Source organism: Plecotus auritus (genome assembly GCF_963455305.1).
Source record: "Plecotus auritus genome assembly, chromosome: 6".
NCBI lineage: Eukaryota > Metazoa > Chordata > Mammalia > Chiroptera > Vespertilionidae > Plecotus > Plecotus auritus.
The window spans coordinates 81323237-81336131 of record NC_137773.1 but is presented as its reverse complement, the minus strand read 5'-3'; the positions used below and the strand labels follow the sequence as shown (position 1 = coordinate 81336131).

The 12895-nt window shown below is 40.4% G+C and overlaps 1 protein-coding gene across 11 annotated transcripts in view; it reads right to left on the bottom strand.

The window, feature by feature from the left end:
* The window catches only part of CCDC25 (coiled-coil domain containing 25), a 69573-nt gene extending 59875 nt beyond the window's left edge, over positions 1–9698 (bottom strand). For 5 of the 11 annotated variants that reach the window (XR_013960878.1, XM_080673803.1, XM_080673804.1 and 2 more), the window contains exons 1-2: positions 9567–9689; positions 3237–3284 (exon numbers count right to left, since the gene is read on the bottom strand). Coding sequence is in view for 5 of the 11 variants with exons in the window: in XM_080673803.1 (XP_080529929.1) it covers positions 3237–3284; positions 9567–9591 (73 nt within the window). In the remaining 6 variants the exon portion in view is untranslated. Of the gene's footprint in view, positions 1–1853; positions 1913–3236; positions 3285–9566 lie in introns of those variants that run through there. The other 6 variants (XM_080673806.1, XM_080673800.1, XM_080673808.1 and 3 more) reach the window with 6 other exon arrangements.
* Between the last annotated feature and the right edge of the window lie 3197 nt (positions 9699–12895).

Sequence of the window (12895 nt, the reverse complement as noted above, 5' to 3'; positions counted from 1 at the left end):
GGGGAAAGAAGTGTTTTATACGTACATAGATTTTTTTCCCTACACATATTTTAATGACAGCAAACACCACTTCAGTGGACTCTAGATAGAATCTAAATTTACATAAGTAGACATAAATTCTATATCTAGATTTCTATTTCTGAATATAAATTCCTCTAAAGGACATTTAAAAGATTCCACACCAAAAGAAAACAGGCTAAATAAAGGCTTCCTAATCTACTCCTCCATAAAGCTTTCTCAGTTTTCCCAAACCACATTTACTCTCTGCCCCTCCATTTTGACAGTATTTGCTATTAATGTATATTGCCCATACTTAGACTTTATTTTTTTTTTAAAAGCAATTTGAGGTTCACAGCAAAACTGTCCCATACTTGTTTTAGTATGTGCCTCTACCTGAATACTGTGAAGGCACAGACTAAATCTTCCTCTTTGGATACTCACAGAGGCTGACACAAATAGACCCAGCAAAGAGTAAACTAAAATGGGAGGAATAAGAGACATGGGGGAATGTTACTGGCACAGCTTCTTCACATCAGTCAGAACCACAGGTAACCCATCAGTGTGAGCCAGAATCAAGGCAGCTCTTCATTATAAGAGATTCTTCCCCTGCCCCAGCCCCAGCCCCAGCCCCAGCCCCGAACTGCAGTGCAAAACCTGCACAACCACAAGCAGCAGCTCTGCTTTAGGGCTTCTTAGTAACCTGTCTTGGGTTTGCACACTTGCTAATAGAAAGAAAAGTGGATTTGGTCAGGTTGGACCCATATCTACTGTAGCTATAACCATGGCTCTTATAACTGTGCCTTATTTCAATGTAATACAGGAAGGTAGCATGCCCTCTTCAGGTTACATTCATCAGGAGGATGCTATGAAAAAATACACAAATTTTACCAATGACAATTTATGGGTCGCCAGGAGAAATATAAAACTCTAGTATTGATATATATAGTGGAACCTTGGTTCTTGAATTTAATTCATTCCAGAAGGCTATTCAAGAAGCGATTTGTTAGAAAACCAAATCATTTTTTCCCATTAGAAATAATGTAAATTAAATTAATCCATTCCAGCAACAAAGGCAAAAATATTCACTGTACAATTTCCTGAGATGTTAACGATGTGAGGTTTAACAGTAAACTGACCCATACTCATGCATTTTCTCCTTTGTCACTTGAGAGACGACTGATCATACATGTATCAGCATTAAAGGGTTCTCGGGTCAAGAACCAAAGTTTTGTTTGACAACCAAGACATTTTTCTGGGAATAACTTGGTCAAGAACAGAATCGTTCAAAATGGGAGACATTTGGGAACCGAGATTTGACTGTATTGCAAACAGCTTCTCCATTAAGTCACACCTAGAGTCAATGTCATAAATTCATTATAAGGAAAAACTGTTTATAAGTTACATTATTCTATTTTGCTTTTTTCTCTTGGCTAGGATGTGGTAGTCTTGCTTTATACTGATTCTGCTTTACAGCAACCAGTATTATAGCAAGGTTCTAAACTATTTATATAGATCTGATTTATAACTATATTTATATAACAATTACCTATTACATTATTATATATCATATCTATGCTACATGTTATACACATGTCATATCTTAAATATAAATAAGTATACATATACTAACTATAGGGTCTCCAAAAAAATGTATACACACTTTGAGTAATTATTAATTCCAATGGGTTAAATCTGAAAAGATACATCAATTGAGCTATCCCAGAAGAGTGTGTATACGTTTTTTGGGGACACCCTGTATATAATTATATCACTGCTCCTTGACATCTTTTAATTTTTGACCTTATTTATTTCATTAATGTAAAATATCTCATACTGAAGAACGTTATACTTGCCTCTTTTAAAGGATCAAGTTTAAACTGTTGTCAGTTTCAAACTGCACCTAGAACAGACACTGATGGTTTTAGAAAAGAAACAGAAAGCAATACCTGGAGGTTAAAGAAAGGTGACTGTAGTGAATTAGCCAGCTCTCAGACTACTAAGGCAAAGCCATCAACCCTGAGTGTTCCCAGTGGAGGGAGGAGGCAGCTTTGAGGAACTAAAGAAGCTCCAGTGATGGTAACTACTACTTACTGAGTGCCCAGTATGGCTCAGATACTTTACTCAGGCTCTTTCATTAATCGTCACAACCCTGCAAGGTAGATACCATCCCTTAATCATCTTCTTACAGCTAACAAATCTGAGGTTCAAAGAGGTTAAGAAACTATAGCTAGTTTGCTAAAAAACTGGAATTGTAACCCAAATTGGCTTGATTTAAGAGCTATCTTTTCCAAAACATTACACTACCCTGAGAGATAAGCAGTTGTGTTCTCTAAGCCTAAAGAAGAGTAATTTTGGCACTTTTCTCTGGAGCTCTTATTGTCCTTTTCTACCTCACTTCTGTGTTCCGTACCCTGAGGGTCAGTGCTGTGGATTCACTGCTCTCTGGATTAAGAAAGCTAAATTTCACTTTCATCTCCCTCTTGCAGTTAAAAAGGTTATCCCCTCAGGCAATGTTTTTCTTTTTAAAATTTAGTTCCAATTCATGAGTGAGTCAAAAAAATAATCTAACAGGCTGAGTCTAGCTTTTAAAACATGAAAAAACTGAAAACAGAGGGCACAGCAAATGATATGGAAATTTTTTGTAAATTTTTGTTCTAGTTACGTAAGTGTGTACACCATTTAGTTATATGATTGTGTACGGTATGAAATAATGTATTTCATTCTGAAAAGAATGGTCAACAAAGTTAAAACTGTTAATATTTCATGACTTAAGAGCCATCTTCAGGGGGTAGGGACCGAGTGAAGGTGGGCAAAGGGGGCGAAAATGGGGACATCTGTAATAGTCTTAACAATAAAAATACAGTTTAAAAAAAGCCATCTTAAGCCCAGAAAACCAACAGATATGTTTCCACTAACCTTAAATGTGGTAAAAATGTGCAGAAAATGATCTTTTCAAAGTCCAAGTCACAGATTATTTTTATTTAATCTAAACTAGCAAAGGTTAACCTCTGATTCATATCAACCTAAATCAAAACTCTTTGTAAAGTTTCTATTGAGCAAAAGGTGGTCCAATTAACTAAAATATTATCAATATAACTAAATTTTAGGAAGGTTAATCCCTTATAGTTCTTTATAATTAGTAGTAGCTGAAAACTCAGATCCAAAAAACCATTGGGGAAAAGCAATTAACACTTACCTTCTGGAAATTTCAAAATCAAATGCTTTTGAAAACTTACTTTCATATTTATCCTTTCCCATGTAAATAGTGTAAGCAGATGAGTTAACTAAGACAAAACAAAAATAAAAAGTGGTTAGATAACTTCATCACCAAAAGTGTTTCATAGGAAAAACAAGTGACAAATGCTTCGATTTGGGGTTGACAAAAAACATGGCCCATAGGCCAAAATCAGCCCTGTTTTTAGACAGCCCTCAAGCTAAGAATGATTTTTACGTTTCAGCAGGTTGAAAAAAGCAAAACAAGAAAGAACAAGCTATAGAGACGTGGCACACAAAGTCTAAAATATTTACAATCTGGCCCAAACAGAAAGTTTACTGACCCTTATCAAAAACTAGAGGCCCGGTGCCAAATTTGTGCACCAGTAGGGTCCCTTGGCCTGGCCTGTGGGATCAGGCCAAAACCAGCTCTCCAACATCCCCTGAGGGGTCCCGGATAGTGAGGGCACAAGCCAGGCCAAGGGACCCCACTGGCGCACGATCGGGGCCTGGGAAGGACATGGGAGGTTGGCCAGCTGGGGAGGAACCATGGGAAGGCTCCAGGGAGTGTCCGGCCCATCTTGCTCAGTCCTAATCGGCCGGACCCCAGCAGCAAGCTAACCTACCGGTTGGAACATCTGCCCCCTGGTAGTCAGTGCACATCATAGTGACTGGTTGACTGTCTGCCCCCTGGTGGTCAGTGCACGTTATAGCGAGCAATTGAGTGGCCTTAGCATATCATACTTTGATTGGTTGAACAGACGACTGGACACTTAGCATATTAGGCTTTTATTATATAGGATTATATAGGATAGCTACTTCACTCAATAGAGTTTAATGCAATTTTAGTTCAGTTTTTGCTTTTGCCTTCTTCAAAAGAATTAAAAACAAAAAAACACAATACAATACCTTCACCCCAATCACTTAAAAATAGGTTCCTATACTTAAACAAGTTTTATTTTTCATAACTCTAGTTAGCTAATATTAAATTACATTTCAGGTGTGCTACAAATTATAATGGGATCCCTGTTCCATTAGGAAGAAATGTGACTCTTAAACTTGTAAAAGTGACATTGTAAAAGTCATGAAATGTTACTCTGAATTCTGATTACATATTAGAATCGCCTAATGATGCCTCAGCTCCACCTAAGACTAACTAAATCCTAATCTCTGGGGGCAGGCACTGTTTTGTTTTTTTTTTTTTAAGATCTTCAAGTGATTCTAGTGTGAAATCAGCGTTAGGAACCATTGTCCTAAATCAAACCAAATATTGCAGGTATGGCTTACCCTAGGAATGACATTTATTTTGCCGAGCTAGTGTTTAACGAGGGCATCCTCCATTTGGAGTAAAACAAAAAGTAAGTTTTCTAACTGATATCCTAACTGGGTCCTGGTTTTCCAAGCTAGTCTACCTAAATTTATTTGACCACATTTGGATCTAAACTCATAGTTACTGGGTTCTCAGTCTACAAAGCCTGACATACAGGCGGCAAAGGTTGGGCTAGGCCAGTGGTCGGCAAACTGGGGCTCGCGAGTTTGCCGCTCTGTTGACTAATGAGTTTGCTGACCACTGTCATATACTACCCTTTACCGCTTTGCACACAATATGCCACAATTGCCTAATGCTCACAGCTTCCAACTATACGGTAACATTTAGTCTACCAGTGGTCAGCAAACTCATTAGTCAACAGAGCGGCAAACTGTGGCTCGCGAGCCGCAGTTTGCCGACCACTGGGCTAGGCAGTCTGTTGGCTGTCACTCCAGAACACAGAACTACCACATGCGAATGGAGCTGCTGCCAAGGAGCAGCATTCTTTCATTGTGAATTCTAAAATTCAGGATTGCCTGTACTTTCAGTAATGAAGCACTCCTTAAGTCATCAATTGTGGTTCCCTCTCTTGGGAGAAAAAACTCCCAATTCCTTCAATTAGCAGTTATAATAACTATAATCCATAATTACTTGTAAGTAGTTGAGAGAAATAGCTTGAAAGGAGAGAATGTTTGCATTGATTAGCTAACCAAAATACGGTACTTATCTACAATTGAGCACTATATTAGCATGATAAGTCCTTAGCATGGCATATAGCAAATGCCAAAAGTACAGGAATAAAACTAAAAAGTGTTTCAGAGTTTCTCTGCACAACCTGACAATATTATGTGTTGATACGTGTACCTTGTTGATCCTATAATGTCACCACTTGGAATATATCCTACTAATTAAATACTCCATCAAGCAATGATGTTTTTTTTACAATCTAAACACTAATTAAGACTGGTTAAACACATTATAGTACATCCATTAAAAAAAATGCCATGTACCCATTTAAAAAGAGAGGGCCACACGATTTTTGTCTTTCTATATACAGTAAGATTCAATTGGTAAAAAATATATATGTAGTTTGCATATACATATTTAAATATCTATTTTTAATATATGCACCCATTTTCTTTATATGTACAGAAGGATATACAGCTTAACAATAATTACCTTAGTTTGCTCACAGAATATACAGATGGTTTTTGCATTCAGAACAAAATTAATTTTAAAAATGATTAAAATAAAATAAAGCTGTGTTTGTGTTGGCCAAGCTATCTAACTTAAGCCAAGAGAATGACAGATGACTGTTTGGATGGTTGACCTATAAAATTGAGATGATTAAGAACATTAACTGCTAATAACCCAAACTGAGAGGCATTCTACAAAACAATTCAACTAACTGTGTCATGAAAGACAGAGACTGAGCACATGCTCCAGATTAGAAGAGACTAAAGAATAATGAATGACAACTGAATGCAATGATTTGTAATCTTCCTTTCTTATAAATACACTAGTAGCCCTGTGCACGAATCCATGCACCAGTAGCTCCCTGCCACCCTCCTGTAGCTCCCTCCGCCCCCGCCACTCCCCCACAGCTTGCTGCCCTGCCCCCTCCTGTAGCTCTCTGCCACCCGCTTGTAGCTCACTGTCCCATCCTCCTGCTAATCCGAGATCTGGTCGTTACTTGGTCAGTCATTATGCTTCACGGCGTAACAACCATTTGCATATTATATCTTTATTATATAGGATTATTAGGACACTGATGAAAACTTAGTAAAGGCTGATTAGATAATAGTATTGTTGCAATGTTAATTTCCTCATTAAAAATGTCTTAATAAGAGAATGTCCTTGCCCTGACCGGTTTGGCTCGGTGGATAGAGCGTCGGCCTGGGGACTGAAGAGTCCCAGGTTCGATTCCAGTCAAGGGCATGTACCTTGGTTGCGGGCACATCCCCAATAGGGAGTGTGCAGGAGGCAGCTGATCAATGTTTCTCTCTCATTGATGTTTCTAACTCTCTATCCCTCTCCTTCCCAATCTGTAAAAAATCAATAAAATATATTAAAAAAAAAAAAAAAAGAGAGAATGTCCTTGCTCTAGCTGGTTTGGCTAAGTGGATAGAGCATCGGCCTGCGGACTGAAGGGTTCCGGGTTCGATTCCAGTCAAGGGCACATGCCTGGAAGGGGCATGCAGGAGGCAGCCAATGATTCTCTTTCATCACTGATGTTTCTATCTCTCTCTCCCTCTCCCTTCCTCTCTCTGAAATCAATAAAAATATATATATATTTTTTTTTTTTTTTTAAATATATTTTATTGATGTTTTACAGAGAAGAAGGGAGAGGGATAGAGAGTCAGAAACATCGATGAGAGAGAAACATCGACCAGCTGCCTCCTGCACACCTCCCACTGGGGATGTGCCCGCAACCAAGGTACATGCCCCTGACCGGAATCGAACCCGGGACCCTTCAGTCCACAGGCCGACGCTCTATCCACTGAGCCAAACCGGTTTTGGCAATAAAAATATATTTTAAAAATAAATAAGGTAATGTCCTTAATTTAGGAAAAAATACTTTTAAGTATTTAAGGGTAAATTGCAACTTACTAACCAACTGTTCAGGAAAAAATATTGTGCATGTCTGTGTCTGTGGGGGGGAAAAGCGAAGGGGAAAATTAAGATAAGGCAAATGTTAGAATTTGGTTAGAAAAGGTAAAATGTTAGAATTTGGGGAATCTAAGAGAAGAATATAAAGGAAATCTTTTACTATTCTTGTAACTTTTCTGAAAGACTGCAATTATGTCAAAATAGAAAATTAAAAATAAAAAAGAGCATGATTGCTGAGCAAGAAGCAAAGAAATAAAGAAAAAATAAACTGGATTATTTTATTATTCTCACCCAAATAAAAGGGTTGATTAGTATGGGAACGAATCATCTTGAGGAGACCTGATTCAGGGGTAGCAACCAACCCAATTTTAGAGGCTCTGTGATAATTTCATACTTTACAGAACAATTTATCCTAAGATAGATGCTATTAAAGGTACTAAAAGTACAAGTGGACTAAATGAGCAAAGTGCAGGTATTTTGTGGGTCCATAAAACACATGGTCTTGAATTTGATACTGGAAATATAATAAAGCTAATGTTTCATTATGCCATTATGAGAAAGCATGAAAGAATAGAATTGAACAGATTTTAGTCAGAGAACTAATCTTAAAAGGAAAGGCAAACACTTTCTACTGAGATTTTCTCCCCATTTAAAAAAAAATGTTTTATGTGGTAACCATTTGGTTGAAAAGCTTGGCTATCTATACGAAGTCATTTCCTAAAGATTTGCATTTCAAGTTGTTTTCTTTCTGTTTGGAATATGTAGTTTTACTATTTCCCTGGAAGAGTTATAATTTTTCCATTTTCTGCACAAATGCAGTTTTACTAGAGGCTAAATATTTTTCCAACAGAAAGCAATTCTGACATTATCATGGAAGTCAATGAGAAAAATATGATTCACAAATCTGCTGAAGCACTCTTGTTCTATTAAGGGCATCTGTATATGTATGACTGGTGCTCAAAGAATTAGAATAGCTTTGAGGAGAATAAAGTAACCAGCATAAAAATACATTTAGTACCTGTATACCCTGCCTGTACTTTTTATTCCCTTTCGAACTTGAACAGATATCTATGTTGTTGGGGACTTTCATGAGTGGAGAAGCTCCAAAGAGATGCTCAAGTGATCTTATGACAGAGGGAGCAAAACAGAACAGAGGAAGGATTGAAAATGCTCTCAGGGGCCTATGAATGTTATCAGGCTAGTTTGAATGCTGTGTGTAGTAATTTTAATATGGGTACGACAAACCTAATCTACAGAGGCAGAGAAATAGCATATGGCACACTGTGGAAGTCTAAACTATTGTACTGAGAAAAATAATGGGATGTGACAGTGTAATTGAGTAGATTGGGTCTGGACCCCAATGTTCTCATCTCTAAAGAGAAAGTACAAAGTGCCATGTACACATTAAAAAAAAGAGGGCCACAGAAACAACATAGAGCTCACCTTTAACAAGCAAGCAGGGTCAGTAGCAACAGCAAAGTGTGCTATTATTAAGTAAAAAGATTACATTCATTTACTCAACAAGCCATCTACTGAGTAACTATTATGAGCCAGGCGCTATGCTAGGGAACAGGATAAAGAGATCTTGTCCCTGCCTTCCAGGGGTTTACAGCCAAGCAGACGGCGTTTCCTACCTTAAATACAATGCCCAAGGTATACGCGGAGTGTTAAGGGGGTCACCGAAGAGGTGTATCAAAGCAATCCCTGGGTGGGAGCTGGGTTGGAAAACGCATTTGAAAAAGATAAGCCAGAGCTGTCTTAAGGGTGTAGTACTTAACTGGGCACTGATTTTAGCAAAGGGAACCACATAAGCCGAGAAACGAAGTCTAGACACAGCATTGAATGCCAACAACAAATCAGAAACATCATCATAAGTCACTTTTCAAGATCTGAGACATCAATTCTGCCCAGTGAGTGGCTTTATTACCATTCTAGGGTCATTGCTCTCTGTTGCATCCCAGACCCTGCAACCGTTTTCTAGGTCAGGGAGTACTTGCCATAAGGCAGAGTTGCTGGCAAGTGTCTCCTTTTCTTTTTTTAAATCAAAGTGCATAATTACCAGGGCACAGCCAGAATAAAGGCCACGGTAGTGGTGGTGGTAGTGGGTCTTGAAATGAGGTGTAAAGAAGCTCACAAACTGCCCAATTCCAGGTAACGACGGGAGGTCATCCCGACCGAGGCGAGAGAACACTCCGGGATGAGAAGACCGCAGAAGGGGGGAGTCCCTCCGCGCCCCCCAGGCCTTGAGGAGGGGGCACTCGGAAGGAGACCACAGGAATGAACAGCACAGGGGACCGGGAGAGCGCGGGCAGAGGCAGCCAACGCGGAGGAGGCGCTTCCCAACGAGGTCCAAGCTCCGCGACGGCTTGGGGGGGTCCCGGCTTCGGGAGCACCCCGTGGAGCAGAGACCCCGGAGGTCGCGGCGCCCACTCACCGCTGCTGGTGAAGTAGAACACCATGATCGCGGCGGCGCGGCGACTCCACCGTGGAGCAGCACCACCCAATTCTCGAAGCTCCGGACACCAGACGTCGAGGCCGCCGGTTCCCTGGAACCTCTGCGCGCACTTCCGGCGGACGTTGGGTCTCGTCATAACGCAGGCTCGGGGGAGGGGGGGCGCCATTTTTGATCCTGGCGCGGAGGAGGGAGTTGGGCGGGGCTGGGGTGTTTCTGGGCCCAGAGGATGGTGCCCGGACAACTGGTGGTTGGGAAATATAGCGTGAAAAGCCATCTTTTATTTTTCTTCTTTTTTTAAATTGAGTTTATTGGGGCAACACTGGTTAATAAAATTATATGGGTTTCAGGTGTACAATTGTATAATATACATCACCTGTATATTGTACTGTGTGCTCACCATCCCAAGTCAAGTCTCCATCACTGTTTATCGCCCCCATACCCTTTTTTACCTACCCCCAATCCCCTTGAAATGCTACCATCTTAAAAGAAAAATGTCATTAGCTGACTTTATTTTCAGAGCCTTCACCCAGTGGTAGGTTAAGTCCTGAGGCTTATCCATTGGTTTTATCTGCTTCCCCACCCCCACCCCCTGACCCCACGTGGGCTCCCAGTGGAGCAGAAACTGTTTGCCTTCTTCACAGCTGGGTGTTCACTCCGCCAATCGCGGTACTTGACACTTCCTTAGTTCATTAAGTTTTGAATGAACCCAAATTCCTCCACTATTGTCATTCTAGCTCCACCACTTGTAAGGCACACCTTTTGATATATTCTGTGCTTCACTTACTTCATCTGCAAAATGTAGATGATATAGATAATGGAGCAACTAATTCATAGATTATTTTGCTAGGGTTAAATACGTTAATGGGAGGGAAGGGTTAGAATATATCACTCAAGTGAGTTGTTAATATTACCCACAGGCAATATGCTTCTTGGATTTGGACTAGGACTGTTCTGCCTTTAAGATCCACCAACTGCCCAAGCCGGTTTGGTTCACCTGCAGACTGAAGGCTCCCGGGTTCGATTCCCAGTTAGGGCACATGCCAGGGTTGCCAACTTGATCCCCCGCAGGGGTTGTGCAGGAGGCTGCCAATCAATGTTTCTCTCTTATCAATGATGTTTCTCTCTCTCTCCCTTCCTCTGAAATCAATAGAAATATATATATTTTAAAAATCGACCAACTGTTACCTGTGAGATGGGACAAATTCCAAACCTGTGAATCTCAGATCGCTTTCTACTGTAAATTGGTAATGCTTTTACTCCGGTAAAGCTATTACTCTTATGTCATAAGTTAAATTTATTTAGAACTAAAAATGTTCCAGAGAGTACCAGCAGTTGGTAACACAAAGATAACAGTAAAAGTAATAGCTAACAACCAATGACTGTGTTAGGAACATTCCAGTTCCCCAAAGTAAGAACCTAGTTATATCCTATAAATAGTAATTGTTTTCAGGTCCTCTGTAAAATGGGAATGAAAATACATATCTCATAGATAGTGATGTGGAGTAAATAAAATAAAGCACGTAAAGCGTGCAAGAATGTCTGGCACATACCAGATATTAGTGCCATGATTTAATTTTTTTAATTTAACTTGAAAAAAGATTTGTTAGAAACCTAACGTATTACTAAAAAAAAGTTTAACTAACGCTAAGGCTTCAAATTTAAAATATAAGTGCCTCGAGAATATCGAACAAGCTATTTCACAAAACATCTTACACCAAGTGAACCCCAGGATGTTCAAAAGGGCGCCTTTATTTTACGGAAAAACTACAACTCCCAGAACGCTCCTAAACAAGGCCTGAGGACTAGGACCCGGCGTGGCCGCAAGGGATTGTGGATGGCTTTCAGGGAGTAGAGAACGTTTGGCCTCCCAAGGGCGGGAGAATCTTGGAGACCGCCTCTTAAGTGGGTGGGGCAATAACTAGAGTACGACCAATCACCGAGTCAGTTTCTGGAAACTCTGAGAAGCGGCGAATCAGAACGCAGCAGCGTCAGCCTTGCCTGGCGCGGGATAATTTGAATACAGTGGCGGAGCAACTGGCTTGGCTGAGGAGAGCTCGCCAGCTCTGAGGTGCAGGTAATTGCCGCAGAAGGCTGCGGCTTGGGATGGAACGCGGAGAACTGGAGATTCTATAGAACGTGGTGGGGCTGACTGTCAAGGAGTAAAAGAACTTTTTCTCTGGGCTTGGCGCGTCGGCGGCTTGAGGCTGAAGCCACCAACCGGGTCGCCACACTTCCAGGTCACCGGGTTTCCGTCTTCCCTACGCCGGAGTTTTCTTGTCTTTTTGCCCCGAAAGGCATTCTTTTCCTCATTCAGTCTTAAAGGGGTCTTCTCTTAAGCCGCAGCTAGACATTAGTTCCCAGAGACCCTAGTCTTTCCGTTTAACTTTGAAATCACGCTTGTGTCATTTTTAAAAATATGCCTGATCCGAAGGCAAGGCAAGAGGAAACTTTTACTGAGCGACATGCCATCTGCTGGAAAGTTAAGTTGCATGATTGTTTATTTTCAGCCGCCTTAGAAGGTCAGGGTATTTTATAAAAGGAAACTAGCGGCCCTAGCCGGTTTGCTCGCTGTTTAGAGCATCGGCCTGCGAACTGAAGGGTCTCAGGTTCTATTCCCGTCAAGGGCATGTATGTTGGTTGCTGGCTCATCCCCTCCCCGTGGGGGCGTGTTGGGGAGGCAACAGGCGATGTGTCTCACATAGACGTTTCTCTCTGTCTCCCTACCTCCCTTTCATTTTCTAAAAAAAAATATGTCCGCGGGTGAGGAGTAACAACAAAAAATAAAATGGTGACAAGAATAAAATAAAAAGTGAACAAGCGGCTTGGTCAAGGATCCTCGGCTAGTAAAATAGAGGATTATGCTTTCCCCGTTTTCTTGCTGGACTCTGATGAAAATTAGAAACAATTCATTGGGTACACAGGCTATTGAGAAAGTTACATCAACAAGAAAATGTGTTAAATGTAATATAAAGGAAGCATAGATGGAATGGAAGCATAGGGCAGCATCTCACAGTGGCAGGGGTGGGCTGAGAGCAATGGCAAGGAAGGCGTTCCAGATGAAAAGTGTTTAAACTTGGTATGAATTAATCAGGCTAATTACAAGAGAAAGTGTGCCCTGAAATGGGGTAAAAAACACTTCCTTTCTGGTAGGGTCATTTCCCTGCTTGTATTTCCTGTTCTAATTGCTACTGTGATGTAGTGTTTTTACTTTTCTTTTTTATATATTTTAAATCTTTATTAAAGTAATTAGCTTTAAAAATTATCCTTTTCTTGGATCTATAACCATTACCCATCTGAAAATTTTTTTC